The sequence below is a fragment of the Drosophila suzukii genome, chromosome 4, assembly GCF_043229965.1.
Source record: "Drosophila suzukii chromosome 4, CBGP_Dsuzu_IsoJpt1.0, whole genome shotgun sequence".
Taxonomy (NCBI): domain Eukaryota; kingdom Metazoa; phylum Arthropoda; class Insecta; order Diptera; family Drosophilidae; genus Drosophila; species Drosophila suzukii.
Window position 1 is genome coordinate 1,861,191 of NC_092083.1, and position 27,575 is coordinate 1,888,765.

Below are 27,575 nucleotides of genomic sequence, written 5' to 3' on the forward strand. Positions count from 1 at the left end.
AAAAAATTAGGGGTTTTCTACGATCTTAAGCATTTATCCTAGATCTAAGTATACTAAGGCGGGTCGATTGGGTCAAACCTGATTTTCAAGACATAGTTTCTTTGACAATATTATATACGTCCCCCCCTACGATTTAAAGACCTCCAAATCGACCACCCTAATGTACCCGCCCTTCTAAAATAATGATGTTTCGACTGATTCCAAGTTTGGACCAATTGTTAATCGGCTTCGTCGCAGGGTTAATTCGGATTCGCACTCTCCTGGTAAAAATATAGAAGCCATAAGAACAGCTTTTCCCTCTAATCTGGTGATAGGTTCAACGACGTTCTCCCTAATGCTTGTACAGAGGGTGCTGTAGAAATATATCCCTTCACTCGTGTAAAATGTATATGTAATATGCAGGGCGGATCCAGTGTGGTGGTTCTAACCCGAGTAGGGGGATCTATACCACATATCCCCCCGTGGTTCCGCGCACGGTAATATGCATTTTATTCAAAATTTTTTGATTTCTAATCCAATTTTTTTTTTATTTCTCCCCAAAACCAAATTCTGGATCCACCGTTGAGTGTTTATGTCGCTTTAAAATATTATGTCTGCTAAAAGAATCTATTTCTAATGCCCAAATGGTGTTTTTTAGCAGGATGGTCTATTGTTACTTCCAACATAATGATTTTTTTCATTTGTATACCCTTTCAGAGGGTATTATAATTTCAGTCAGAAGTTTGCAACGCAGTGAAGGAGGCGTTTCCCATAAAGTATATATATTCTTGATCGGCGTCACTAGACGAGTCTATCTAGCTATGTCTGCCTGTGCGTCTGTCCGTTTCTACGCAAACTAGTCTCTCAGTTTTAAAGCTATCGGGATGAAACCTTCCCAAAAGTCTTACTTCTATTGCAGGTAGTATATAAGCCGGGAAGAGCCGGAGTGACAACTACATCCTGTAGCTCCCATATGAATAATCAGAAAAATATAACTTCGGTGTTTTTTGACATTTTTACTCTTGGGAATATCATCCTTTCGATATTTCAACATATCAAATAAAAATTAAACGGACAATTAATGACAAAATAATACATAGACCGTTATATTTCGTTTTCGGTAAACATACACGGTAGTAAATTAAAATAAAACTTTGTTTTAAAACTATTGTAATTAGTTTTTAGTTTTCCAAAAACAGGGGAACTCCCACGGTATCGACCTGCAAGGGTACAGTAACGTCGGCTTGCCGAAGTTAGCTTCCTTCTTTGTTTATCCTTTAAGTGGCGAACCCATTTGAATACAAAAATGAATAAACCCCACCATTAAAATGACCCTAATCACCAATATCCTTTTTTGCGAAATTTTGGGGAAATGTGTGCTTCCTCGAAGAGATTTCTGTGACACCTCCTATAAAGTTGTTTCGACGGCCGACCTGTTGAGACATACAGTGAAGTGAAAATAAGGTAAACAAAACTGGATTGGACACAAAAAGGATTCATAGACAAATTTTGTTGAACAATTTTCGTGATAGTGGGCCGACTGTAAAAAAAAACAGCAATCACCCTGGACCATTCTGAATCCAGCAATATTGATCTTTTAAATTTGTCCCAGGATATTATCGACGTATTTCAATTTTAAAATTTTATAATTTTTTAATCTATGCCTTTTAAAGGGTCGATTTCTTTGACAAATTTCTCCAATGAGGTATATTACCTTGTGTGGTTAATGCTTTCTGCTCTCGTTCTGAATAAAACCCATATTTCCATAACTTATAAAGGTGTCTTCTTAAATGTGCCTAAGATTCTATGATTACAATGTAATCGCCTTCAATGAGCAAGAAAACGTATCTAAAGTAAATAATACTCTTTCTAATATTCTATTAAAGGAAAATACATAAAATAGTTTATACTATAATGTGACCAGTATTTATGTTAATGCTTAAGATCGTAAAATACTGAGTTGTTATAATCAGTACATTTAAAATGTAATAAGTTACCTCGTCCTTGATGAAGTTGAAGTGCAGTTATTAGTTCAGCGCAATTATCAGGCGATAGTAGGCCAGTTTCAACGTTAATCAATTCTTTGAGCGAATTATAATCACGGACTTTTCCGTTTGGGTTCATTATAAGCTTTAGCGGTATTTTTTCCAACTTTGTAAGTTCCAATGTGGAATTTGTTTCGGAATTCTCTTTATATGGATCTACAGCGTCACTTGAGCACTCATTCCCTGAATATGTAAACGATTGTATAGGTTCGTACTTAAAAATGAGAGCTTATTAGTTCACTGTATCTTTTCTTAATTTTATTTACTACAAAGGAGATGTAAATGACTGCTTACTTTTTTATTTAGAATAGCTGAATTTGTTCAATATAGCTTCCTAAATAATTGGTTCTCACGTTTGTATATACATTTTAGTATGTTCGCGTCCTCGACTTGAACATTATTTTCTTATTTCAGATTAAGACATAGGTTATTGTCTATTTAAAATGAGAAACAATGGCAATTGCCCCAAATTCAAATAAAGTTTACGAAGCAAAAGTATGCAACAAATTTTTAAATTAAAATATGTAATGTCATTAATAACACTGTGTTATAAAATTTAATCTTTATTTATTTACCTTGACGCATGCTAGAAAATCATTTACGCTTAAAATCGCTCCTTTAAAATGTGTTCAGAAAAAAAAATCCCCTACACATTCAGGGAAAAGTATTTAAAAGGTAGAAGAAAGCGTTTCGGACTCCATAAAGCTAGAAAGTTGGGATTTCAGATTTAGATTCCAAAGCTTCGTAGGCAGGGCAACTTTGTTATGCGAATGTGTCACGTCCAAAACAATAACGTCCACAGTTTCAAAGGTTAAAGTTTAAAATATATTTATTTTATTCCGCGTATCAATAAATACCAACACGCAGAAAATGTTTAATATCGGCCTTTAGTTAATAAGTAATGACCTTAGGCCCGTATCTAGCTATTTGGTAAAAGTGAAATTTGTAAGAAGTAAAAATGTCAAGTAGATAAGAATGAAAACATCGACGTTTCTTCTCCCCCACTCTTTTGAAGTTGATTAGCTGAGTAAAGGGGATCTGATACTCGTTTTGAACTCGTCGGAAAGAGCCGTATAGGAAAACAAGAAAGGAAGTTAACTTCGGCAAGCCGAAGCTTGTATACCCTTGCAGTTATATTAATTCAATTTAAAAATACAAAAAATTGTATTCCCAATAGTATATATGTCAGAAAACACCGCAGCTATAATTTGTTTCATATTATTTTCCCACCAATTTTCCGATCGCTCTTATGGCAGCTATGTGATATAGTCGTCCGATTATGATAAAATTAAATTAAAATTTCAGAACTAATTAAAAAATGTTATTTCCAAGCGTAGAAGGCTATATGTTAAAAAACACCGAAGCTATAATTTGTTTCATATTATTTTCCCACCAATATTCCGATCGTTCCTATGGCACCTATACGATATAGTCTTCCGATTTTGATAAAATTTAATGTGAAATTCAATACTAATTAAAAAATGTTATTTCGAAGCTTAGGAGGTTATATGTTAAAAAACACCAAAGATATAATTTTTTTTAATTTTTTTTTTCGATTATTCCTATGGGAGCTGTAAGATAAAGTTGTCCGATCCGGCTGGTTCCGACTTATATACTACCTGCAAAAGATATAAGACTTTTGGCAAAGTTTCAGCCCGATTGCTTTAAAACTGAGAGACTAGTTTGCGTAGAAACGGACGGACAGACGGACATGGCTAGATCAACTCGTCTAGTCATGCTGATCAAGAATATACAAGGGTGGTCAAAAGTATTTTCACAAAAAAAAAGTTAAATATATTCATAATTTGAACTTACATCTTGTTAACTTTGGCATTAATGGAAAGGTAATTTAAATGCCGTTTGAATAATACAATACATTTCTTAACACATTCAGTACTTATTGAAAAGGACGAATTTGTTTGAAAATGTCCTTTTTGAACTTTTTTCCTCGACTTGAAAACTTAAATTTTTTGATGCAAAAAGTTTCTTCAAACAAAAATAATAGTAACTGCAAAAAGAATCTTTCAAAAATCATTTTGCTTATATTTTTTATGGTTTTTTAAAGGTGACACTGTCGGAAAAAATTTGTATGAAAAAGAGAAAAATATGCCTAAAATGCATGTTTCTAAGCATTTTCAAAAAATCATAAAAAATATAAGCAAAATGATTTTTGAAAAATTCTTTTTGCAGTTACTATTATTTTTGTTTGAAGAAACTTTTTGCATCAAAAAATTTAAGTTTTCAAGTCGAGGAAAAAAGTTCAAAAAGGACATTTTCACACAAATTCGTCCTATTCAATAAGTACTGAATGTGTTAAGAAATGTATTGTATCATTCAAACGGCATTTAAATTACCTTTCCATTGATGCCAAAGTTAACAAGATGTAAGTTCAAATTATGAATATATTTAACTTTTTTTTTGTGAAAATACTTTTGACCACCCTTGTATATACTTTATGGGGTCGGAAACGTCCCCTTCACTGCGTTGCAAACTTCTGACTGAAATCAATATACCCTCTGCAAGGGTATAAATATATCCTATACCTCCCATAGGTATGATCAAAAAGATATTTTCTAAAAAATTTTAAAAAAAATTATTAAAATGTCTGCATTTTTTGAAATATTAACTTATACTCTTCAGAATTTCATTCTCTTAATATTTCAGAATGTTGAATAAAATTTATAACAATTTGGACGATTTCATCAAATAGCAGTCATAGGAACGAGTGTATAATTAATGTCAAAATAATACATAGACCGTTATTTTATATACCGTAATTTCTGTAATTAGTTATTAGTTTTCTAAAAATCAAAAACCTCTGTACATACAATGCTCCCACGGGAACGACCAGCAAGGGTGTATAATCTTTGGCGTGCCTAAGTAAGCTTCCTTGCTTGTTTTAAAAATATTTGTTTGATTATTCCTATGGGAGCTATAGGATATATTTTTCCGATCCGGCTCGTTCTGACTTATATACTACCTGCAATCAAAATAAGACTTTTAAGAAGGTTTCGTCCCGATAGCTATAAAACAGAGAGAGTTTGCGTAAGACTGACAGACGGACGGACAGGCGGGCATGGCTAGGTGACTGGTTTAGTGATGCTGATCAAGAATATACTTTATGGGGTCGGAAACATCTCCTTCACTGCGTTGCAAACTTCTGACTGAAGTCATTATACCCTCTGCAAGGGTATTGTTCGTACCAAAAGGTACTCAACATGACCACACCCAACAAATCAAGCAGTACCCAAGTTGGGAACAGTACCAGGCGCTCAGTAGCACTCACGGTAGACTAACTCACCGTCTCACCGACTCAACGGCTCACTGACCCGCCAATGCAGTCAGCACATGTTGCAGTGTCAGTACCAGGCGTTCAGTAACACCCACTGCATATGAGAATTGCTGATCAGCATATTATATGTCTCACTAACTCACCATCTCACCGACTCACCGTCTCACAGACTCAACGGCACACTGACGCGCCAATGCAGTCAGCACATGTTGCAGTTTTAGCTGAGCCAACTGCACCATAATCATAATTCCCTGACCTACTTTAGAATATAGCTTATTTCGCTAATCATTACACTAAGCTTCCGTGTTCCAAGTAGTATATAAGCAGGTATCAAATGAAGAATAAATCAGTTATCAACACACCTCTTAACTCCGCGGTTCTACTTCCTACATCTGGGAATAGGGCTCGTAATACACTATCTCAACTAGCAGGTAACCACGTTAGCTCTACCCCAGCGCAGTTCCGCATCGCCTGTGGTCCGGCATTGCAGTAACCATCGTTACCATTGCCGCGACGCGATCGTCCTGCCAGCAAAGCGTCCCCGTGCCAGCGACAAGTGCTCATTACCCCCTTGTCCCGCGGTGTGACCCGGAAGTGTCTACTTCGGTTAGGCACAAACAGGTATAAAATATATAAGCGGGGTTTTCTGCCGGAAGCAGGCATGCTTTTTATCGTGATACTTAAAAAAGACATTGAACGGTATTTTAGAAATAAATAATTTGAAAGATTTTTGGAATATGTTTGCTTACTAAGCTCAAGAAACAACATAAGACAACGCTAACCACAAATTTCAAAATTAATAATCCTTCGAATAGATTCAAAAAAAACATAGACGCTTACATATATATCTTCTTTCCATTTTTACATTTTAAACTTTTCACTTTTATCTACTGGCTGTGACGTCATTGACGTTGCTCTTGCTAGATGCGGGCGTAAGTTCATTACTTATTATCAAATGCTTAGATTTATTAGGTATTGACAAGCGGAATAAAATAAAATTTATTTCCTATTTTAATTTTTTAAAAAGTGCGTGCAACATTTTCATTAAGTAAGAGAATTTGAGAAAGGGGAATCCCCTCCAGTTGCCTTAAAATTGACCTTTCGTTCCCATTTTTTGAAAATATTTTTTTTTTAATCTACTTTTTTGCATTTCTTTCACACATTCGGTGAAGGAAGACTTTTTTTAAAAAGGTAAGACAAGGGCGTACCTCCTACAATCGATATTAAAAAAAAAATCAATTTTGGGTACCCCAACGTAGCCCTATTTTTTAAAACGAGTCTATTTGGCCGAACGTAGCTATCAAAACGAAGCCGCATATTTCCGCCATTTCAAATTTTTGTTATTAACGTATTTGATATTTACCCCAAACTTAACTTAAATTATAAATATTTAATCAGTATTAGGTAATACAATTGTGAGAACCGCTTTTTATAACACCATATTCGAAAAGACTGTTACCTTGAGATCTACCTTCATGAACCCATTTGTCTGAGCGTTTTTTTCGATTGACATACATTGACTGACCCTTAGAGGTTTGGTTACTAATATCACTTAATGAATGTGATATTCTTCGTGCTAGCTCAACTTGGTCTTCCACAGTAGGGTGTAGTGTTGGAGAATAAAATGCAGACGAGGCATATAGCTTTCCTATTTTGAATAAGTTAAAGAATGAAGATAAATAAGTTTACCTAAAATTTAATTTAAAAAGGCGATACGTAATTAACGTTTACTTTTGAAAGCATTTCAGAACCGTATGTTATATCAAGCAATGCCCATCGTTAAAGCTAAACGAAATAAGTAAAACAAGCGAGTATTAGTCACGTTATAAGGTTCACTGTTGATGTTTATTTCAAGCTTTGTCAAAACGACTGTTACGTATCATCTTTTCTTATTGATTTTTTGATTACTTACGATTTTTCGGCAATATTTCAGTAGCATCGGTCGCAGGAGTAAATATTTTGCGCAAATCAATAGTCTTCGGTATATCTGTGTGTTCCTAATGGAATACATAAAAATATATTCTAACTTATCCTATTTTATTTCTTTTGTATATGTTTAAAGTAGTCCGCTGCCCGGAAAAGAGATTTTCCATGAAATCACAAATAACATACGTTTTGCGAACGTTTTATTTTAAAAAGTATTAATACACCATGTAAAGTACTCTGTAGTAAAAGAAGTTGAAATTTTTAGAAGGAGGTGTAGTACATTTTTGTTCGGCCATAGCTGCTTACTGAGGTTGAATAAAATTTGCCGTTTACTATGATCAAAAAGATCACTTGGACGAAAGCCTCTTTTTTTCTCTACTATGGAATTCATTTTTGTCGTATTTATATTAGATTCGGATTTTAATATTTGTTAATAATATTCGTGAAATTAATTGCAGTCCGTGTCCATTAAATTTTATAGCACAAATAGAATTCAAAACAAAATAAACGCTTTTCTCACACAATTAAATGTGTACATTTATACATCAATAAGATTTGTATATACATTATGTGTATAGAGCGTAATGTGAGCGAACAAAATGATCTCGAAAACGCTAATTATAGAAACTCTTGTTCTCAAATTTGAAGGCAAGCGTTGGGGTATGTGCTACAAGAAGCTTTTATTTAAATATAAAATATGTACACTTCGCATCACTTGAATAGGTTCACTATAAGTGTAAGTTTGTCTATCTGTGTTACCACTAAAAATTCTATAAATTGGAAATCACTATTACGTTATTAGTTAACAATAGACCTATGATTATGCATACATATGTATTTGCATAATTTTAAAGGATAAAGATAGTTAAATTTTGGCAACGCGGAAGATCGTTGCATTAATAATAAACATATAGAAATCACTTCAGTGCTAAGTCGTGTAAAATTGCGCTGTAGCACTCCCGCAACTTAAAAAGTATATGCATAAATTATTAAAATACACATGCGTAAAGACAAAGGGAAGAGGTCTGTAAGTTATGACAGTTGATTTTCTCATATTTTTTCCGTCCTCCTTATCAATAAAAAATGTTGTAGTCATCTTTTTTGTAACTTCTTTGGCTGTAAACTAGTGATATCTACAAAAAATCCAACCATTTTTGTATTCGGGGAAAGTATGTGGCTGTGTATCACCAGCCAACTCGATCTAGACATGTCCGTCTGCCGCTCTGTTCGTCTGTTCTTGTGAACTCTGTGATCTCGAAAACTATATGAGATCTAGATTCCTTAGCTTCGTTCGCATCGCAAGTTGGTACGTTAACGTGACACGCCCACTCTAACGCCCAAAAACCGCACAAAACTGTGGCGCCCACAGTTTAGATGCTAGAGTAAAAATAACAACTGAATTGTATCGGTCTCGTCAAGTCCTATCGAAAAAACTCCCACAAACGCCTATAACGCTTAAAACTGTCTGCCGTCCTCAATACCTCATATTGAAATCGCGTGTAGGTGGCGCTTTACTCGACTTTAGCGTTCTTGTTCTTAACAAAAAAAACTTAATTATTTGTTCCTTAAAATATCCATTTTGTGTAAGTGACATTTTGAGTTTATGAATTGGGACAACCGTTTTGCATATCATAATAATTTGCGATCAAATAGCTGTTTAGTTTTAAATGTGATTGATTAAAACACGTAGAAAAGACAGAGCATAAGTTAAAATAAACTACAATTTATTAAATAAGCAAAAATACATTTTTTTTTTAAGATTTAAATATTTTTGCGGTGAGATTTATTGACTTTAAAAGAGTCCCAACTTATAAGTCTGTATACAGACCTTTTTTTAAACTTGCTACGTTTTACGAGTCCGAAGAAAACCTTTTTATACCCGTTACTCGTAGAGTAAAAGGGTATACTAGATTCGTCGGAAAGTATGTAACAGGCAGAAGGAAGCGTTTCCGACCCCATAAAGTATATATATTCTTGATCAGGATCACTAGCCGAGTCAATCTAGCCATGTCCGTCTGTCCGTCTGTCCGTCTGTCTGTCCGGATGAACGCTGAGATCTCGGAAACTATGGGAGCTAGGCTATGGAGATTTGGCGTGCAGATTCCTGAGCTTCTTACGCAGCGCAAGTTTGTTTCAGTAGAGTGCCACGCCCACTCTAACGCTAGAATAAAAATTTTAACTGCAATGTAATGTTCTCATCAATACCTATCGATGGACCCAAAGTTTGCCACGCCCACCCTAACGCCCATAAACCGCCCACAAACTTCAAAAAATCGTAAATATGAGCGTGGATATCTCGGAAACTATCAAAGATAGAGAATTGGGATTTCAGATTTAGATTCCGTAGCCTTATACGCAGCGCAAGTTTGTTACGCGAATATGCCACGCCCACTCTAACGCCCACAAACCGCGAAAACCTGTGATGCTATCTATGCTAGATACAAAATTTTAACTGAAATGTGTTGGTCTCGACAATACCTATCGATTGGTCCAAAAAAAAAAAATATTTGCCACGGCCACTCTAACGCCCATAACGCTTAAATCTGTATACCGCCGGTAGGTGGCGCATTTTAATCTCGCTTTGCTACTTGCATATCTCTACTTAGCTGAGTAACGGGTATCTGATAGTCGAGGTACTCGACTATAGCGTTCTTCCTTGTTTTTATGTTTAATTACTCGTAGAGTTAAAGGGTATATTAGATTCGCGAAAAGTATGTAACAGGTAGAAGTAATCGTTTCCGACCATACAAGGTATGTATATTCTTGATCAGGATAACTAGACGAGTCAATCTAGCCATGTCCATCTGTCCGTCCGTATGAAACTATAAATGCTAGAAGGTTGGGACTTGGCATGTAGATTCTTGAGATTCTTGCGCAGCGCCACTTTTTTTCAGCAGGGTGCCACACCCACTCTAACCCGCACAAACGACTATAACTTTAAAACATGTCTTACGCCTACATTTTTGAAGATTTTGGAAAAAAGGAAATGAAATTTTGTTAACAGTTATTAATAAGATATAAAAAAATAAAGTATGAAATCTGGAAAACACACGCTTGGCTGCTTGCATATCTCCATTTCTTTCGCACCCCCCCTAGCTGAGTAACAGCTATTTTATAATAGACTATAGCGACTATAGCTTCTTTCTTGTTTTTTACCTACAATATTAAGCTGTCTAAGGGTAACTACCGCATTAAGTTTCATAAGCAAATGATGAAATGGCAGGCCAAAAAGAAAAGGTCTCCCAACACACAGACCTGTTCCCTAATAATATGAGAAATGTTTTAAGTATATGAATATTTCATAAACAAATTAAAGCAAAAGCAAGTCTAAAATATGAGAAGGGTAGCTTTTCGAGTGGTGTAGGTTTATTTTAGGATAGTTGTGTTGGATATAAGGTTACATATAGAAATTATAACTATAAGTGTTCTGCGCACGTTCTGCTCTTGAGTACGACTCTGTCTCGACTACTTTACATTTGTAGAGTCTGGTAACATTATAAAAAAGGACTTATTCTACACTAATATTGAAGGTTTGGTATATACTATATTAGGCGCTGTTCACAGTCGGCCTCTCCTGACAAATCTCTGCTTCCTCGCAGGATTCATGGGGTGGATCATCTTCAAAGTCGTCATCTTCATCGGGCTCCTCCGGTGGCAGCTCACACCAGCGCTTCATCTTGTCGGACGAATACACCGACTTGTAGTGTCTCTGCTTTCGTTGTGCGTGAGGGATATCTTCTACAAGATATCTGTCGTTCGGCAGGACCTTGGTGATTATAAAAGGTCCTTTGTAGCGCGGCTCCAATTTGCGTGATGTGCCCGTGCTGAATGGCTCATTCTCGACCAGCACAAGGTCTCCAAGGCTGTAAACAGTTGGCTTCGCATGTTTGGCATCGTAGCGTTTCTTGGCGGCAGCTCGGTGATCGTTGACAGTTCTCGCAGCATCTGCTCTAAGTTGATCCAATTCCGCATCGGTTAGCATCTTTTGGTCTTGGCTTTGAATAATGTTGGTTATCGCGTTCTTTAGGATATCTCGAGGTTCATACCCATACAGGAGCTGAAAGGGAGAGCATTTAGTTGTACTATTTACCATGGTATTAATGCTCCACTGTATTGATCGGATATTGTCATCCCAACGTTTATCGATGTCATTGGAAGGCAACAACATTGACAAAATTATGCGATTTGTGCGTTCTGCGTGACCATTGGCTCTGGGTGTCCTTACTGCATTTAAAATGTGCTTTACATTGTTTGACTTGCAGTACTTCTCGAAATCTTTTGATGTAAATGCTGTACCACGATCGGTTACAATTCGATCTGGCATTCCCAGGTAGCTGGTTACATCTTGCAGGACATCTAGGGCGTGTTTAGTTGCTGTACTTTTCACCGCTCGTACAATGGTGAATTTGGTGAATGCATCGACTATTACCAAAATATGCTCGTTTCTCTTGGAACTCTTTGGAAATGGCCCCAGGTGGTCCATGTGTATCGTGGAAAAGGGAATCGGCTTGATGTCATCGTAGTGGTACTGACCTTCCTGACGTCCACCTGGTGTTTTATAAAACGCACAGCCCACACAGGATTTTATGTAGCTTTTGACATAGTTTCGCATTCGGGGAAACCAAAATAAGTTTAGAATTCGTGCCATTGTCTTATCCGTGCTCATATGTCCGACCTTATCGTGACATTCATGTAAAATGTGGAATCTCAACTGCTTCGGCACAACCCATAATAAATTGTTGCCATGTTTTCGAAACAAGCGATCTTGCTCGATCACATACTCGTCGCTTTCAGATTTCTTTTCCAATTTCATGTTTGCGACAATTTTTTGTATTTTCTCGTCCTGTAGTTGTATGGAAAATAGCCAGTCCTCTTCGTCGATTATCGTTTTTGCTGTTTTCAGACTTGCGGTATCCATCTCTCGAGCATCTTCGAACGGAGCTCGACTGAGTGCGTCCACGTGGTTCATCTGTGTTCCTGCTCGATGAATGATATCTATGTCGAATTCTTGAATGCGTAACCACCATCTTGCAATCCGGGGTATCAGTTCTCGTTTCTCCATCGACGTCTTTAGGGCATTGCAGTCGGTGACAACCTTTATCTTTTTGCCATAAATGTAGTATTTGAATCGCTCCAACGATTCCACGACGGCTAGAGCCTCAAGTTCGTAGCTGTGGTAATTTTTCTCCGGCTTAGAAGTAGCTCGGCTATAATAAGCGATTGGTTTCAGCTGGTCCTCCTCACGTTGTAGCAAAACTCCGGCTAAACCAACGGCGCTGGCATCGGTATGTAGTTCATGTTCTGCGTCTAGACGATAGCTGGTGACAACTGGATTTGATATTAAACATTTTTTTAATTCGTCGAAGGCTTCTTCTTGTGGCGCTTTCCACGAAAACGGCTGATCCTTGCGCAATAGGATTCTTAATGGCGCTGAAATGATGGCATATCCAGCAACGAATTTTCGGAAATAACCAGTGAGACCCAAAAACTTTCTCACATCGGTAACATTGGCTGGTTTCGGGAACATTCTGATGGCGTTCGTCTTAATTTCTCCAGGACTGATTCCTTCTGCGTGTATCTGGTGACCAAGGAATGTTATTGACTGCTTATATAACTCACATTTGTCCAGGTTTAGCGTTAATCCGCACTCCTTTAAAACTTTTAGGATCCTCTCAAGCTTCTCGTACATCTCATCAAATGTTTGACTGCCAATAAGGATGTCGTCCATGTAGTGTATCATGTCGCCTTTCTGCACTCTCTTTTGTAACTCTGCCATGAGTCGATTAAAAACCGCAGGTGCGTTCTTCAATCCGAACGGAAGTCGCTTGAATTCGTATAATCCATCTGTGGTGATGAATGCAGTAAATTTTCGGCTCTCTGGGACTATCTCTATCTGATAGTATCCACTGTTGAGGTCTAGGGATGAGAAATACTTAAATCTTTTCGCCTGCTGCAGACGTTCTTCGATGTTTGGCACTGGAAAATTCTCCTTCTTGATCAGCTTGTTTAGGCGGCGGTAATCGACGCACATTCGATCGCTACCATTCGGCTTCTTGATGAGCACCACCGGGCTGGCGTACTCTGATGTTGACAACGTGATGATGTCCTGCTTTAGCAGCTCGTCGACCATGCTGCTTACGATTTCTTTCTTTGGCTCGGATACTCGGTATGGGGCTTGTGCTACTACCTGATTGCTTTCGACGGTGATGTCTGCTTTGACCACGCTTGTCTTTCCTATGCCTTCCAATCCTGTCGAGAAAACATCGGCGAAGTTCTCCAGTAAGCTGCGCATTTGCTTACATTCTTTGTCGTTCTTAAAATTTTCTAGCAGCTTCCCGATATTGGTGCTTACAGGAGTTGTTGGCTGATGGACTGCTCGTTCGATTTTAGAATCGCCTGACTCAAAGTTGAGCTCGAGATGAGCGGAGATGATGACGTCCTGTCCCAACAGAAAGTCCTCCTGCAATATATCGTTGTCTGCTATATACACTTTCGCTGTAATCGTCTTCCCATCGATATCCATATCCACAGTCATCGCTTCTGTGAGGATACATGAACCTCCGCAAATGCCTCTAATCTTCATAGAGCACTTGTGGCGCTTGGCGTTTATTTGCTCGGCAACCGATTGTCGGATGAGACTGGCTTGACTACCCGTGTCGATGAAGGCGCTGTAATCGTGCGAGTGTACGCAGATTTTCCTCGTGAAAAGTTTGTCCTGATTTGCGGCTCCTACATGCATGACATTGGTGGCTTGGCAACTTCCATTTGGCTCGTGGAACTTGTTGCATTTGGTACAGCGTGACTTTTTCTTCTCCTTTGGACACGAATTGGCAAAGTGTCCTTTTTCTCCGCAGTTGTAGCATATAACGGATTCCTTTGTCCTTGGTGGTTTAACATCGCTGTCTGGTTTCTGCTCGAAGTTGCTGGCTTTCGGTGAATACTCTTTCTTGCTCGTATTTGGCCGACAGCGATTAACGAAATACGATTCGGCTGCATCACGAAGCTGTTTCGTTGTGGCGAAATGAATTGCTGCAATACTGTTTTGCAATTCACGATGCTGTAGACCTGCGCGAACATATCTGATGATCGCTGCCTCGCTGAGCTTGTAGCGCACCCCAAGGGCTGACATCCTGAAACAGTACTCCTTTACCGTCTCCTTTGGTCGCCTGGTTGCATTGGCCATGTTGAAATGCACTTCTGCTTCGTCCGGATTTGCTCCGAACTCATCATTTATAGCATCGGCGAAGTTTTTCCACGTAGTGTGTAGAATGGGTGATGAATCTAGCCACATCTTGGCTGGACCTTTTAGCTTTGTATAAATGGCGAGTAACAGGAACTTCTCGTCCCACTGGTAGGCATCAACCACTTTGTTGACACGATCGATGAACTGATTGACTGAAATGGCGTTGTCGTCGTTGGGATCAAATTCTGGCAAGGTGCTGGCAATTTCCTTGACTGAAGCTTGCCTCACGTTGTTCGTAGCCTGTACAGGAATGCTCTCGTTGTTAATCTCGTTGATGTCCAAATCGATTATTTGGTGCTGTTGCTGACTTCCTGCATGTGCTGGTGCTGCGTTTCCCATTTGAACGGTAACTAATTGAGCTAACATGTCCTTTAGTTCCTTCATCTCGTTTTGCAATTGTGAAATTGCCGCTGACTGTGCTGACATCGTTTCTTCTTGCTGCATGTTGATACCCACTGCTGCTGGCAGTTCTACGTCCTCCGATTGTTCAAACTGTATTAGTCTTTGAACCAATTCGGCTCTGGTGCCCGAAACTGGCACGTTTCTAGATCTCAGCAGGAATCTTAACACGTCGCCTTTAAGTTCTGCTATTTTCGGCATTTTAATGTTGTTTTAGCGACTAGGTTGGCAGTTCTCTTTGCGAGCGACACAACTATATGTACCTCACAAAGTTCTGCATCTGCTTTCTCCCTTGACCAATACACACAAACTCCTTGTATGCATGTATGTGCTCCGGCTTCTAGAAAATTCTGACTTGCATCGACTTGTAAAATTCACCAATACTCACAACCGCTTTGTGTGTATGTGCTTTGGCTTCTCTTGAGACTTCTGCTGCTCTTGAGACTTCTGCGGCCACAGGCTCACTAAGAATCCTGATCTAACTGATGTGCTTGACTCCACGGGTTCACTAAGATTCCCGATCTGCTTTCCTTGAATCCGCCTGCCACGTAGAACTGGAACACATCCGTAATTTGCAATTTAAGCTGTCACATAGACCTGGGAACACATCCCATTGCAAACTTTCCACGCCGACGATTCTTGCTGCTTTCTTAGAGTTCTTGGCACAACTCCTCCGCTTCACACATTTCCAACCACACTGATCCCACTTCTGAACTGAGAAGGGTAGCTTTTCGAGTGGTGTAGGTTTATTTTAGGATAGTTGTGTTGGATATAAGGTTACATATAGAAATTATAACTATAAGTGTTCTGCGCCCGTTCTGCTCTTGAGTACGATTCTGTCTCGACTACTTTACATTTGTAGAGTCTGGTAACATTATAAAAAAGGACTTATTCTACACTAATATTGAAGGTTTGGTATATACTATATTAGGCGCTGTTCACAAATAGGATAAATATAAGATTTATAGAGTGGTATATTTTCATTTGAAACGGGTTTCAGTACGACCAATTAACATAGGTCAACAAAATTCGAACTTTTTCTTTAATGCTAGATTACAAATTGTAATTTAAATGTATTGCCCTCGTCAATACATACCAATTGATCCAAGTACCACGCCCACTCTAACGCTCACAAACCTCAAAAAATCGTTCGTATGAACGCGTATATCTCGGGAACTACAAAAGCTAGAAAGTTTGAATTCTTGATCATTGCAAGAATATTTCAGCAGGGTGCCAGGTCGACACTAACGCCCACAAACAATACCTATCGGTACGCTGAAAATGGTTCAAATCGAAATATTAGTTAATGGTGATGATTTTACGCCCATACGTCACGGCCAGTAGATAAAAGTGAAAAGTGTAAAATGTAAAAATGTAAGTAGTAAAGTAAAGTTGCTTAGGTGAGTAACGGGTATCTGATAGTCGAGGCACTGGACTATAGCGTTCTTCCTTGGCAATAGATCAAATTACCATCAAAGGCCAGCGATTTGTCAAGAACTTTAGGTTAGGTAATCCGCTCACTTAGGCCACACTGTGTCCCTTGTGATAATAATCTCTGTGCAGATCCTTTTCCCTAGCTAGGTTATTGGATCTCGCGAAACAGTTTGTTTTTTTTAGGAAACATAGGAGTTTGATAATGCCTATGCCCTGAATGGCCGCAGGGTTGGGAAGTGTGTAGCTCCCTAGGGTTTGAAAGCGCTTTAGGTTATGCGCTGGTCAGAAGAATAGGAGGTGTTCAATGCTCTCCTCTTCGTCTATCTGCTTGCAGCTGCGGCAGTAGTCGTGGTTACTGAGACCCAGCCTGCGCGCGTGAGTCCCTAGAAGACAATGGCCCGTGAGGGCATTTAGGAGAATGGAGATATCTTCCCTATTGCATGTCAAGAACTTACCTCCAAAACATTTTCGCGTAAATCCGTGGTTTTTTTTAAATTTACATATGTTCAGATCAGATCACACTTAAACTGTAGGATCCATACTTTAGGGCGGTTTGTGGGCGTTAGAGTGGCCGTGGCATATTCGCGCAATTAACTTGCGTACGAAGATAAGGAATCTAAATCTGAAAACACTCTCTAGCTCTCTCAGATTATCGAACATGGGCATGTTGAACTACCTAACCGACCTACTATTGGACTATTTTTAAGGATATAGTGCTCACCTACGACTTAGACAACGGAGAGCATGAGAACCAGGTGACACGATGAGTACCTCAAGGCTCAGCCTGGCGCCCGATACTATGGATCGCTGCGCACTACGCATCACAAGCAGCTTCTGCGCAGTATCTGAGATAGTGGCAACCATACCAAAAGACCTCCTGGCGATAGAAAGAAGGACTGGGAGCACAGCGTATTGGTTTTTTTTAACAAACTTACAAACAAATTATTATTAAACAAGGAAGAACGCTATAGTCGAGTACCTCGACTATCAGATACCCGTTTAGGTCTATCGATAGGTATTGATGAGAACAATACATTTCAGTTCTTATTCTAAAACAAAACTGTAGGCGCCACAGTTTTGGGCGACTTGAGGGAGTTAGAGTAGGCGTGGCACTCTGCTGAAACGAACTTGCGCTGCGTAAGAAGCTCAGGAATCTGTATGCCAAGTCCCAATATCCTAGCTCTTATAGTTTCCGAGATCTCAGCGTTCATACGGACAGACGGACATGGCTAGATCGACTCGGCTAGTGATCCTGGTCAAGAATATACATATATCTTTATGGAATCAGAAACTTTTCCGTCTGCCTGTTACATACTTTCCGACGAATATAGTATACCCTTTTACTCTACGAGTACCGGGTATAAAAAGTTTTAGGGAAATAAAAAATGTGAAAATATTTTTTCCCGAAATCCGTTAGGCTTGTAGAAGAACGGCCCATATTTGGATAAATGCCCCGAAATGCGTCAATGGACTCGACCCAGACTATTACTAAAGAGAATAAAGACATATACAGGCGAGTTCCAGTTTTCACTCGGAAGTGAATTTGTTAACATTATCGGACTTCCCTTTACCATAATTTCCCTTGTCCGAATTTTAGGGGAATTACCTTTTGGTGTCAAATAAAACAGCTGTCTGCAGCGACAGTTTCTTGACAAAAGTTTGGGCTTTTCAGCCAAAGGGTTGATTAGGTTTTAGAAGTGGTATTGTAATCTAATGAATTTTGATTAGATAGCCTCTACCAAAGAAAAACGCTATATAGGGAATGTTCAGATCTCATCTCATTTTGTATGAGTACCATGAAAACACTGAACCGGTTTCAGGACATTAATGAAAAGTTTGAACACGAAAAAAAGGTAAATTCTCAGGTAGTGTTAAAAGTTCGGAACTGGTAAATGCGGCCATTCTTGTTGATTAATAACTTTAAAACCTGACTTTTTACAACAACGTGTCGTACTTTGTACACTTTGAGGATAAACCCAAAATCATTAAAGCCGTTTTTGAGAATACAAAAAAAAGGTAAAAAGTCTGAATAAAAAAAAGTTTGCCCGTAATTTTTAAACGGTGATATTTAGACAAATCATGCTAGAAATACTTTTCTAACGACATATAGCCAAAGTCAATGTCACGGGTGTAAGAAATTTAGGTATTTTTTTTTTCCAAAAGAGGTAGAACTAAAGTTTCCTGTATAAAACTGTTTAACATCGTCTATAATTTTCATGTTTTGCTGTGAGAATACAACTAGACTAATGAATTTGTGCATTTATTCCCAACGGCCCCAATAGATCAAGTTTTCTAAATTTTCACTTTTACACTTTGACCTTTCTTTCTCCCAAGCCCATTGATTTTATTTAAGTCTATGTATCCCTTTTTGTTTTTGAGATACCTTTCGATTGATGTATCACTTGTAACGATCGGACGATCACAGTAGATTTTCATTTCTTCCTGTATATATAGTAGTCGCCTGCGTACACTCCCTTGGGTGAGTTAGTAAGACGTCGATTTAGAGATAAGCTTAGATATTTCTTGGTTAAGTTTAGAAATGTCATAAAAAATTCGTAATTCTTGTAGTTTTGACGTTGACGAGAGGTCGGTCCTATTTTAATCGGCGACTTTTATCTTCTGACTCTAGTATTTTATGATCTAACAACGCTAAGTTGTTTAAAATAGATCCTTTCTTCGTCGAGAGAGATCTCATTCAGCCGTTTGCTATCTTCTTTATCAAATTGGTTGTCATCCACCAGATTTTCACCATTTGGTAGCTCACAAGCAGGTTAGGTCCTGCAAGATCCTTTACGCCTTTTTCCAAAATAGGATTGATTTCCGTATCACATGAGAAAACCTGTGACTATATAACTAAGCCTGTGCCTTGCGCAACAGGTTTATTAGGTTCTAGTCTAAGAAATTCACCGGTCATTAAGCAGGGATATAGACCAGTCCTTAAGTTTAGGTCAATAGGTCCAGGGGTCCGAAAGTCAGGATTTGCTAACGGCAGTCCCAAGGGAATATTAAGATCGTTTGCAATTGGTAATGACGGTTGAGCTGTAATAACATTTGGAATAATAAATACCTCTACTGGTGTTTTAAATTTAGATGTACATTACGAGAGCTTTAGTATTGACTTAGTTGCTGTTGTTCTTATTGCTCCGATTCCAAATATTTTAAGCGGTGGAGATGTTTTTTTAAGAGATAGCAGAACTGCCATCCTCCTTGAAATAAGATTTACCTTTGACCCGGAATCTACGAGGGTGGTCCGATAAGTACTTAACCTCCAAAAGAAAAACGAAAATTTTGAAAAAGTGGCGATTTATTTCTCAACATAATCTCCTTTTTGCTCGATACACTTGACCCAGCGATGTCCCAGCGACGATCTCCTCATTCGACGCAAATTTCTGTCCAGCGAGTGACTTTTTCAAGTTTGGAAACAAAAAGAAGGATGGGGTAGCACTTCGTAGCCCAATTCGACCAATTTGGCCTTGGCGAGGGCGGAGCACTTTTTTCTTCCCCAAATGGGGCCGTATTTTCTGCAATTCGGCGGCGAATTGGCCCAACAATTTGGTATTGTACAGCCCTGTGACCGTTTTGCCATTCTCCAGGTAGTCGATGTAGATCACACCTTGTGAATCCCAAAAAACGGTGGCCATCACCTTTCCGGCCGATGGCCGGCCTTCTTCGGAGCAGGTTCACCGGGTGAATTCCACTGTTTCGACTGCTCCTTGGTTTCTGGTGAGTACCAGGGAATCCATGTTTCGCCGACGGTAACGAAACGACACAGAAACTGCTTCGGATCGCGCTTAAACAGTGTCAAACACTGCTCTGAAGTGGTCTCAGGGTTGCGTTTGTTGTCCGGAGTGAGCAAACGCGGCTACCCCCGGTATGATCTCGAACCCGCAACAGCTCACACCATAGCCAGACGTCTTAACCATTCGGCCACGCGTGCTTCATGTCATACAATGACTAAAGAGGGCTATGGTGTTTTTGGTCCAGCTTTACGCATACCAATAACGTTTATTCTAATCTAAATCTTTTTAACAACCGTTTAAACAATTTGGTAAATAGAAAAGTGCAACTAAGAAGAATAAAAACTAAATAAATTAAAAAAAAGAAAATTAAATAAACAAAGGGTACACTTGCCGTGGCGTGGGCTTGAACCAGGTACTTTTGTACGATTGTTTATTGACCGGACGTCTTAACCAGCTAGACCACCATCAAAATGTATAAAAAAAAGTCACTTTTCCCTTAAAATATGGGTATTTCTTTACTACATTTTATAAAGAATTTTCCATAATTTCAAGAAAAAAAATCAAGATAAATTCGCCATTAGTTAAATAAAAATAGCGATTCTTCCTCTTCTTCCTTACAAAAAAAATTAATTGATTGATTATTTTTTTGAGTGTAGTGGTTATTACGCCGGACACTGGTTTTGTTATGTAACATTGAATGATGCCGTTGCTGACAGACTCGAAAAGTAGCCAGTGATTCACAACATTCAACCTTGTGAGCTGTAGACAAGCATTTTGTGCATTCTCCTACTGAAAACGGCTACACGCTATAAAGTAATGGGTCCTAGGTGACAAGACTTGCAGCTTTCTTCGTGGTGGACTGATTGATTGCGTTGGAGCGTTATTGTAGGTTGTGCGCTTATCGTCTCCAGTTTGAAGGCGCGTTGGTGCATCCACTGAATTATCCAGTGTAGCTCCAAGAGTAGAGTCTGTTGGTCTAGTTTTCTTATGATAATAAAGCACAGGATTGAATCCCTGGAGTTTGTGCTGATATCGAGGTTTTTAAGGGTGCTTATTGTCCTTCGCACTGTATTATGTAGTGCTCGAAGCTGGGCAGCTGTTCTCCTATTGCATCAATGACTAATATTAGGCGTTTTGGTATATTTAGTATATCTGTATATTTAGCTAAAGGGACCAAAGGGAAATGGAGATATGCAAGCAGCAAAGCGAGACTGAAAAGCGCCACCTACCCCTGATCTCAATATATGGTTATGTCGGCGGTAGACAATTTAAGCGTTATGGGCGTTAGAGTGGGCGTGGCAAACTTTTTTTGGGTCAATCGATAGGTATTGACGAGACTAATACATTTAGTTAAAACTTTTTTCTAGCATGAAAATTGTAGGCGCCACAGGTTGGGGCAATTTGTGGGCGTTAGAGTGGGCGTGATAAATTTTTTTTGTTCAATTGGAAGGTATTGAAGAGAAGAATACATTTCAGTTAAAATTTTTGATCTAGCATAAAAATTGTGGGCGCCACAGGTTTGGGCGGTATGTGGGCGTTATAGTGGGCGTGGCATATTCGGGTAGCGAACTTGCGCTGCGCTCAAGGCTACGGAATCTAAATCTGAAATCCCAATTCTCTATCTTTGATATTTTCCGAGATATCCGCGTTCATATTTACGATTTCTTAAAGTTTGTGGGCGTTTTTTGTGCGTTAAAGTAGGCGTTGCAAACTTTTTGGGTCAATCGATAGGTATTGATGAGAACAATTCATTTCAGTTTACATTTTTATTTTAGCATCAAAACTGTAGGAGCTACAGTTTTACGCGGCTTGTGAGCGTTAGAGTGGGCGTGGCACTCTGCTAAAACAAACCTGCGCTGCGTAAGAAGCTCAGGAATCTGCATGCCATATTGCAGTAGCCTAGCTCTTCTAGTTTCCGAGATCTTAGCGTTCATCTGGACGGACAGACGGATTTAGCGAACTGGCTTCACCTATAATTTTAATTAATGGTCCGATTTGATAAAAGTAGATGGGTATTGACAGACGAAACAAAATCTAAAAATGTGCAGGTGCTACACAGAATTTAGAGTTACGGGCGTTTGTAGTCGTTAGAGTAAGCGTGGCACTCGGCTCAAACAAACTTGCGTTGCGTACGAATACCTAGAAACTGTATGTCTAATCCCGATTTTCTAGCTTACACATATTCCGAGATCTCAGGGTTCATACGGACAGACAGACGGACACTGACAAAGAATACATACACTTTATAGGAATATCGGTTCACTTATTTCTGTTGGTTCAAAAGATATGTTTTATAAAAAAAAAAATCCAAACTGCTGAATGTCCAAGTGAACGGAACTTGTTTAAAACATATGATATACCAAACATGATTAACAAACACATAAAACCAAAAAAGGATCGCGGCGGTGACCTTGGCACTCTAACAATGGTGGTTGAACTTCCAAACTGTGCAGTGGATGGTATGTATTTATATAAGCCACTAAGTTTGTTATCGTTTCTATCTACACTTTTTTAAATTAAGGCTCAATGTAATTTCGGTATATACAGTCGGGTCCTGAGAAATACATTGAACTGCCGACCAAGTCATATGAACATCATTGTTTACGCCAGAAGGGCGCTTCACTTCTGGAGGCAGTGTCGAGCGGCAGTTTACTCCAGATGTCTACATTTCGCGCGCTCGCACTGCCCTCTGCACTCTGCTCTCCCTCTCCATTTCTCCTCTAAGTCTCCACTCCGCTATGGGGTTAAGCTAAGATCCGAGTTTTTCGTGGCTTCGTTCTTGGGACTTCATCTATTTCAGCGACCAAGCCACCAAGCCCCACCAATCATAAATTCGTATAGTCTTCGAACATTGTCAGTAATGTTATTTGATATTCCTCGATGTCCAATGTATAATATTAAAATATGGCTTTCGTTCGTAAAATGAGCATCCCTTATAGAATACGAATTTGTGTTTCCGAACAATTTAACTTCATGTTAACAGTCTCTGACAGATAACAAATTAAAACCTTAACATAACATTAAGAAACCGGTCCTTCAAGAAAAATCGTTTAGAGTAAAATAAATAAAAACATAGGTACAAATGAGACAGCTTTCAAACATACACTTAAATACAATATTAATTGGACTGTAATAAAAAACCCAAAATTTTCCATTTATGTACAAAAGGCTTCTTACTAAGGGTAATACTTACTTTGCTGATGACATTATTTTGATTTAGTGTCAAGGTTGATACATCACGATCATTTTGTTGTTGGCACTTTGAGTCAAACTTATCACTTTGAAATTGACTTTGTTTAATTGTATTTTTGGCATTCAGTTGCTGAGCTAAGATTTGTTGCTGGTGGATTTGATTAGCCAGCTCGTTCTGTTTCTGTATAAGTTTCAGTTCTTGCTCTTTAAGCTGAGTTATTTTTTCCTGGGCCTTTATGTTTATATCAATGTCCGATATAATGTCCAGAATTTGATTATTAAAGTCGGTCTGGAATGTAAAAAGAAAATTAAAATGAAGTGGTATAAAACATCTATACTACGTTTATAAAAGGTCCGAAAATTGGCAAGTAGCTCAAAAAAGGATTAACATAAAAATCTAAAAAACAAGAAAGGAAGCTAATTTCGGCACGCCGAAGTTTCTATACCCTTGCCGGTTGTTCCCGTGGGAACATTGTATGTACAGAGCTAATGTTAAGATAATGTTCCATTTCAATTCACTACCGTGTTTGTTTTGAAACTTTTGAACGGTACATCGGATTTTAACAAATGAAACGCTTTCTTTCGACGCGTATTTCTAAATTTTCAGTTTTACACTCTGTGTAGCGTTTCAACGATCTTTATCGATTTTCTTAAGTATTGTATGCAATATTTTTAGTTGTTTGCCATACCATTCGATTGGTGTATTATTCGTAACGATCGGAAGAACACAGCAGATTTTCATTTTTATATATTGTAGTAGTAGTAGTATATAGTAGTCGCCTTCGCACACTCTCCTGTTGCGCTTCGTCACTACGAAAACTGCTGTTTACTTTAAAGTTTTCTAACTACCATCAAATAAGAATGCAAAAAATGTTGAAGTATTTTACCTACATACCTGATTAGACAATCTTAAGTGTTCCCTGTCTCTAATGTTGTCATTTAAGAGCTCAGATTGATCAGTGATTTCATTCGCCTCCCTTCCTTGCTGGGTCTAAAATAACAAATAATTAGCAATCATTGAGGCACTATTAACAGAATGTAAAACATACCTCTTGAAACAATTTTACATCTTTGTTTTCGACAGCATTTTTACCAAGTTCTTTTAATTCATTAACCTAAAAGGATTAATAAATTAAATAAAGTATAAACGATGTACCTACGCTTAATTTTAAAACAAGAGAGATATTCGAATTCCTCAAATATTATATACCCGATACTTAGTTAACCTTTAACTTATTAACTAATGGCCCGAATTAAATTATTCTTGGCACGCCGATTGAGATTGTCAAAATAGGGTCCGTTTTCTCGTCCGTACTCTAATTTGACAGACGGGACATCGGAGCGATATGTGCAAAATGGTTTACTCGACTTATGGTGTTATTCCGCGACATTGTTAATTTAATGAGCAAAATTGACAAAACTGATAGTCACTTCTGGTATTTTAAAACCAACGATAATTTAATACTAGGTCCAAATTGTACCTAAAAAGTACAATTTTGTTGCACTTATTAGAACTGCAGTAAAAATAGGCATAGGTAACTAATGTTATGATTTTTGCGTCCAATAACCACCTAGCCTATACAGCCTATTGCAAAATATTTATTATTATATGGCTATAACTTTTATATGACTAGTCCGATTTCAATAATTTTTGGCATGGAGATGGGTATTGATAATAAGAACAAAAAATCATTTAAACGAATATAACACATATCATCTTATTATTAACATTAACTAAAATTTGGGGAAGATGGTTGTTATCTAGCTTGTTTGAGTAAACGTGGCACCCTGGTGAAACAAACTAGTGATCCTGAGAAAGAATACATGTACTTTATGGGGTCGAAAACGCTTCCTTCTAAATCAAAAAAAATTTACATGCTTTGTAAAGTCCCAACATTTTTGAAGTTGAAAAATTGTACAAATGCCTGATTATACGACAAATTGTTTACTTCTTTAAAGTGCACTTTGGTAAGTTAAATATTAAAATAAGCTAGTTAATATTATTTAAGTTATAAAACTTAAAGTTCAAATGCTAAAGTGACCATGCCTTCTTATTAAAGCAAATCCATGTAAATTGTATATATGTTAGTATCTTTCTAAGTCTCTAATAAATGCTTTAATGAAAGATCCAAGCAATAACACCATTAAGATAACGCCTGTAGAGACAAATTTTCATCATCGGCTTAAATTCTTGCGGGCGTAGACCTTTTGCAATCGTTAGAATTATTTATGCACACATTTATTTGTGGTGTGCAAATTACGATTTATTTTTACTATTGCTATAATCAGGGCACACGCCTAACTTTGTCTACTAATACAAAAATGGGAGATGAAATCTTCATAAAATCAGTGAAGGCTAGCAGTCGAACAATGATAAAAATCCTTAGTAACCGCCAGATGGATATTAAGATATGTCACATAAATGCAAAATTTTTAACAAAGAAAATTAACGATTTTATAGATGTGTTCGGAGATTCAAAACGTCGATGTCGCAACGTAGTTTGTCCCGAAAATGTCTGATTCTGTGTGAATGTTATAAGTATACCTTATTTAAATCTGATCGTAATGGCCATGGAGGGTGGCAAAGCAGTTTATGGTTGACTAATTTATGTAAGGGTTTTATTTAAATCAAGAAATCAAATTATAAAAAAAATTAAAAAACTTAGTATTGCTGCGTTTTTGGTTTTTTCTAAAGTGACGGCTTTTTACTCGGCGTTACCATATCGTTATTTTGTTGGTGCTGCTATATTATCTTTAACTTTCATTGAAAATGCTTTTTCACCGACCAAATAGATCTGTTTCCTATTCTGGGAAAATTGATTTATGTCTAATCTGTTTACACGAATATAATCATAACAGGCGAACTAAAAAGATATATGCTGATTGAGCATCACATTTCGAATAACCTGACAGACTTAGGACTGCATCTAACTCCAGTCACGCAATTTATCTAGAAACAATGACACTCTTTTGAAGATTCTTTTTGTTAATAACAACATCAAAATTCTGCTATATGTTTGGTCATATTCAGCCCCTCACATTTGATGACCTCTTGTTTAAGAACTCACTCTTTAAAATCCTAAGCATGCACAAACTTTTAAGACAGACGAACATGACTAGATCGACTCGGCTAGTGATCCCGATTAAGAATGCAATTACCTTATACGGTCTGAAACGCTTCCTTCTGCCTTTTACTCCACGAGTAACGGGTATAAAAAGCCATTTAATTTGCATTATGGAAACAACACTGTCGTTTTCAAAACGTTGCGTGTTGAAAAGTACAACCAAAAAACCAGAGAGAACACTATAGTCTATGCCATCGACTATCAAATACCTATTACTCAGCTAAGGGCATTTAATACATCTTCGAGAGTCGAAAATCAATTTTATTAATACGCATATTGTATATTAATAAATTTTAAGGCCTATAGGTCTGCACCAAACTCACTGTCGAGCAGCAGATGTTGACTTAAGGTCAACAAAAGCCATTTAAAATTTTACCATATCTTAAAATCCGAACTGGTTCACATTTTTTTCTTAAGAGCAACTACATAGTAGAACAAGGAAGAACGCTACAGTCGAGTACCTCGACTACTCAGCTAATGCGACCAAAGGGAAATCAAGATATGCAAGCAGCAAAGCGAGACTGAAACGCGCCACCTACCCCTGATCTCAATATATGGTTATGTGGGCGGTAGACAGATTTAAGCGTTATGGGCTTTGGAGTGAACATTTTAGGCGCCACAGGTTTGGGCGGCTTGTGGGCGTTCGAGTGGGCGTGGCAAACTTTTTTTTGGGTCAATCGATAGGTATTGATGAGAACATTTCAGTTAACATTTTTATTCTAGCATTAAAACTGTAGGAGCCATAGTTTTGGGCGGTTTGTGGATTTTTTGGATCGATCGTTACATACTTTCCGACAAATCTAGTATACCCTTTTACTCTACGAGTAACAGGTATAAAAAGTCGTTTATGTATTTTTATAACCTTAAACTTACATTTTCAATAGGAGAAAAAACTTCGTTTTTAGTGTTTTCGGCAGTCAGTTCACATGTTGTAGGTTCCTTGGCACCCTGAGAATATAAAAATACATTTGTAAGCTTTCAAAATAAAACCGAACGAGGAATATTAGCTTGAGCAACCCGAATTTATATATAAACCTGCAGCGATAAAAAAATGGACAAGAAGAGAACCCCCAATCGGGGTTTAAAAAGTTTTGATTTTTACATTCACAGTTCGAAAACATATAAAAATATATCATTTTGTTTACAGCGTTTAAAATAAAATGAAAATATTTTCTTCTCCGATTTTTTCTTAAGAAACTT

General features: G+C 37.9%; 2 protein-coding genes across 41 annotated transcripts in view; one reads left to right on the forward strand and one right to left on the reverse strand.

Annotated features, from left to right (window-relative positions):
* The window catches only part of LOC108020336 (putative leucine-rich repeat-containing protein DDB_G0290503), a 40,962-nt gene that overhangs the window by 9,943 nt on the left and 3,444 nt on the right, over positions 1–27,575 (reverse strand). For 12 of the 40 annotated variants that reach the window (XR_011604532.1, XR_011604531.1, XM_065867399.2 and 9 more), the window contains 7 exons: positions 27,249–27,323; positions 24,300–24,365; positions 24,146–24,241; positions 23,252–23,539; positions 7,229–7,313; positions 6,776–6,964; positions 1,977–2,207 (listed from right to left, as the gene is read on the reverse strand). Coding sequence is in view for 38 of the 40 variants with exons in the window: in XM_065867399.2 (XP_065723471.2) it covers positions 1,977–2,207; positions 6,776–6,964; positions 7,229–7,313; positions 23,252–23,539; positions 24,146–24,241; positions 24,300–24,365; positions 27,249–27,323 (1,030 nt within the window). In the remaining 2 variants the exon portion in view is untranslated. Of the gene's footprint in view, positions 1–1,976; positions 2,239–6,775; positions 6,965–7,063; positions 7,102–7,228; positions 7,314–7,428; positions 7,480–7,522; positions 7,704–8,391; positions 8,467–23,251; positions 23,540–24,145; positions 24,242–24,299; positions 24,366–27,248; positions 27,324–27,575 lie in introns of those variants that run through there. The other 28 variants (XM_017088475.4, XM_017088476.4, XM_017088481.4 and 25 more) reach the window with 16 other exon arrangements.
* The window catches only part of yellow-h (L-dopachrome tautomerase yellow-h), a 44,599-nt gene continuing 25,251 nt past the window's right edge, over positions 8,228–27,575 (forward strand). Inside the window, exon 1 of the mRNA XM_065867414.1 lies at positions 8,228–8,265. Within this exon, the coding sequence (XP_065723486.1) occupies positions 8,243–8,265 (23 nt within the window). The 5' untranslated portion in view covers positions 8,228–8,242. The remainder of the gene's footprint in view (positions 8,266–27,575) is intronic.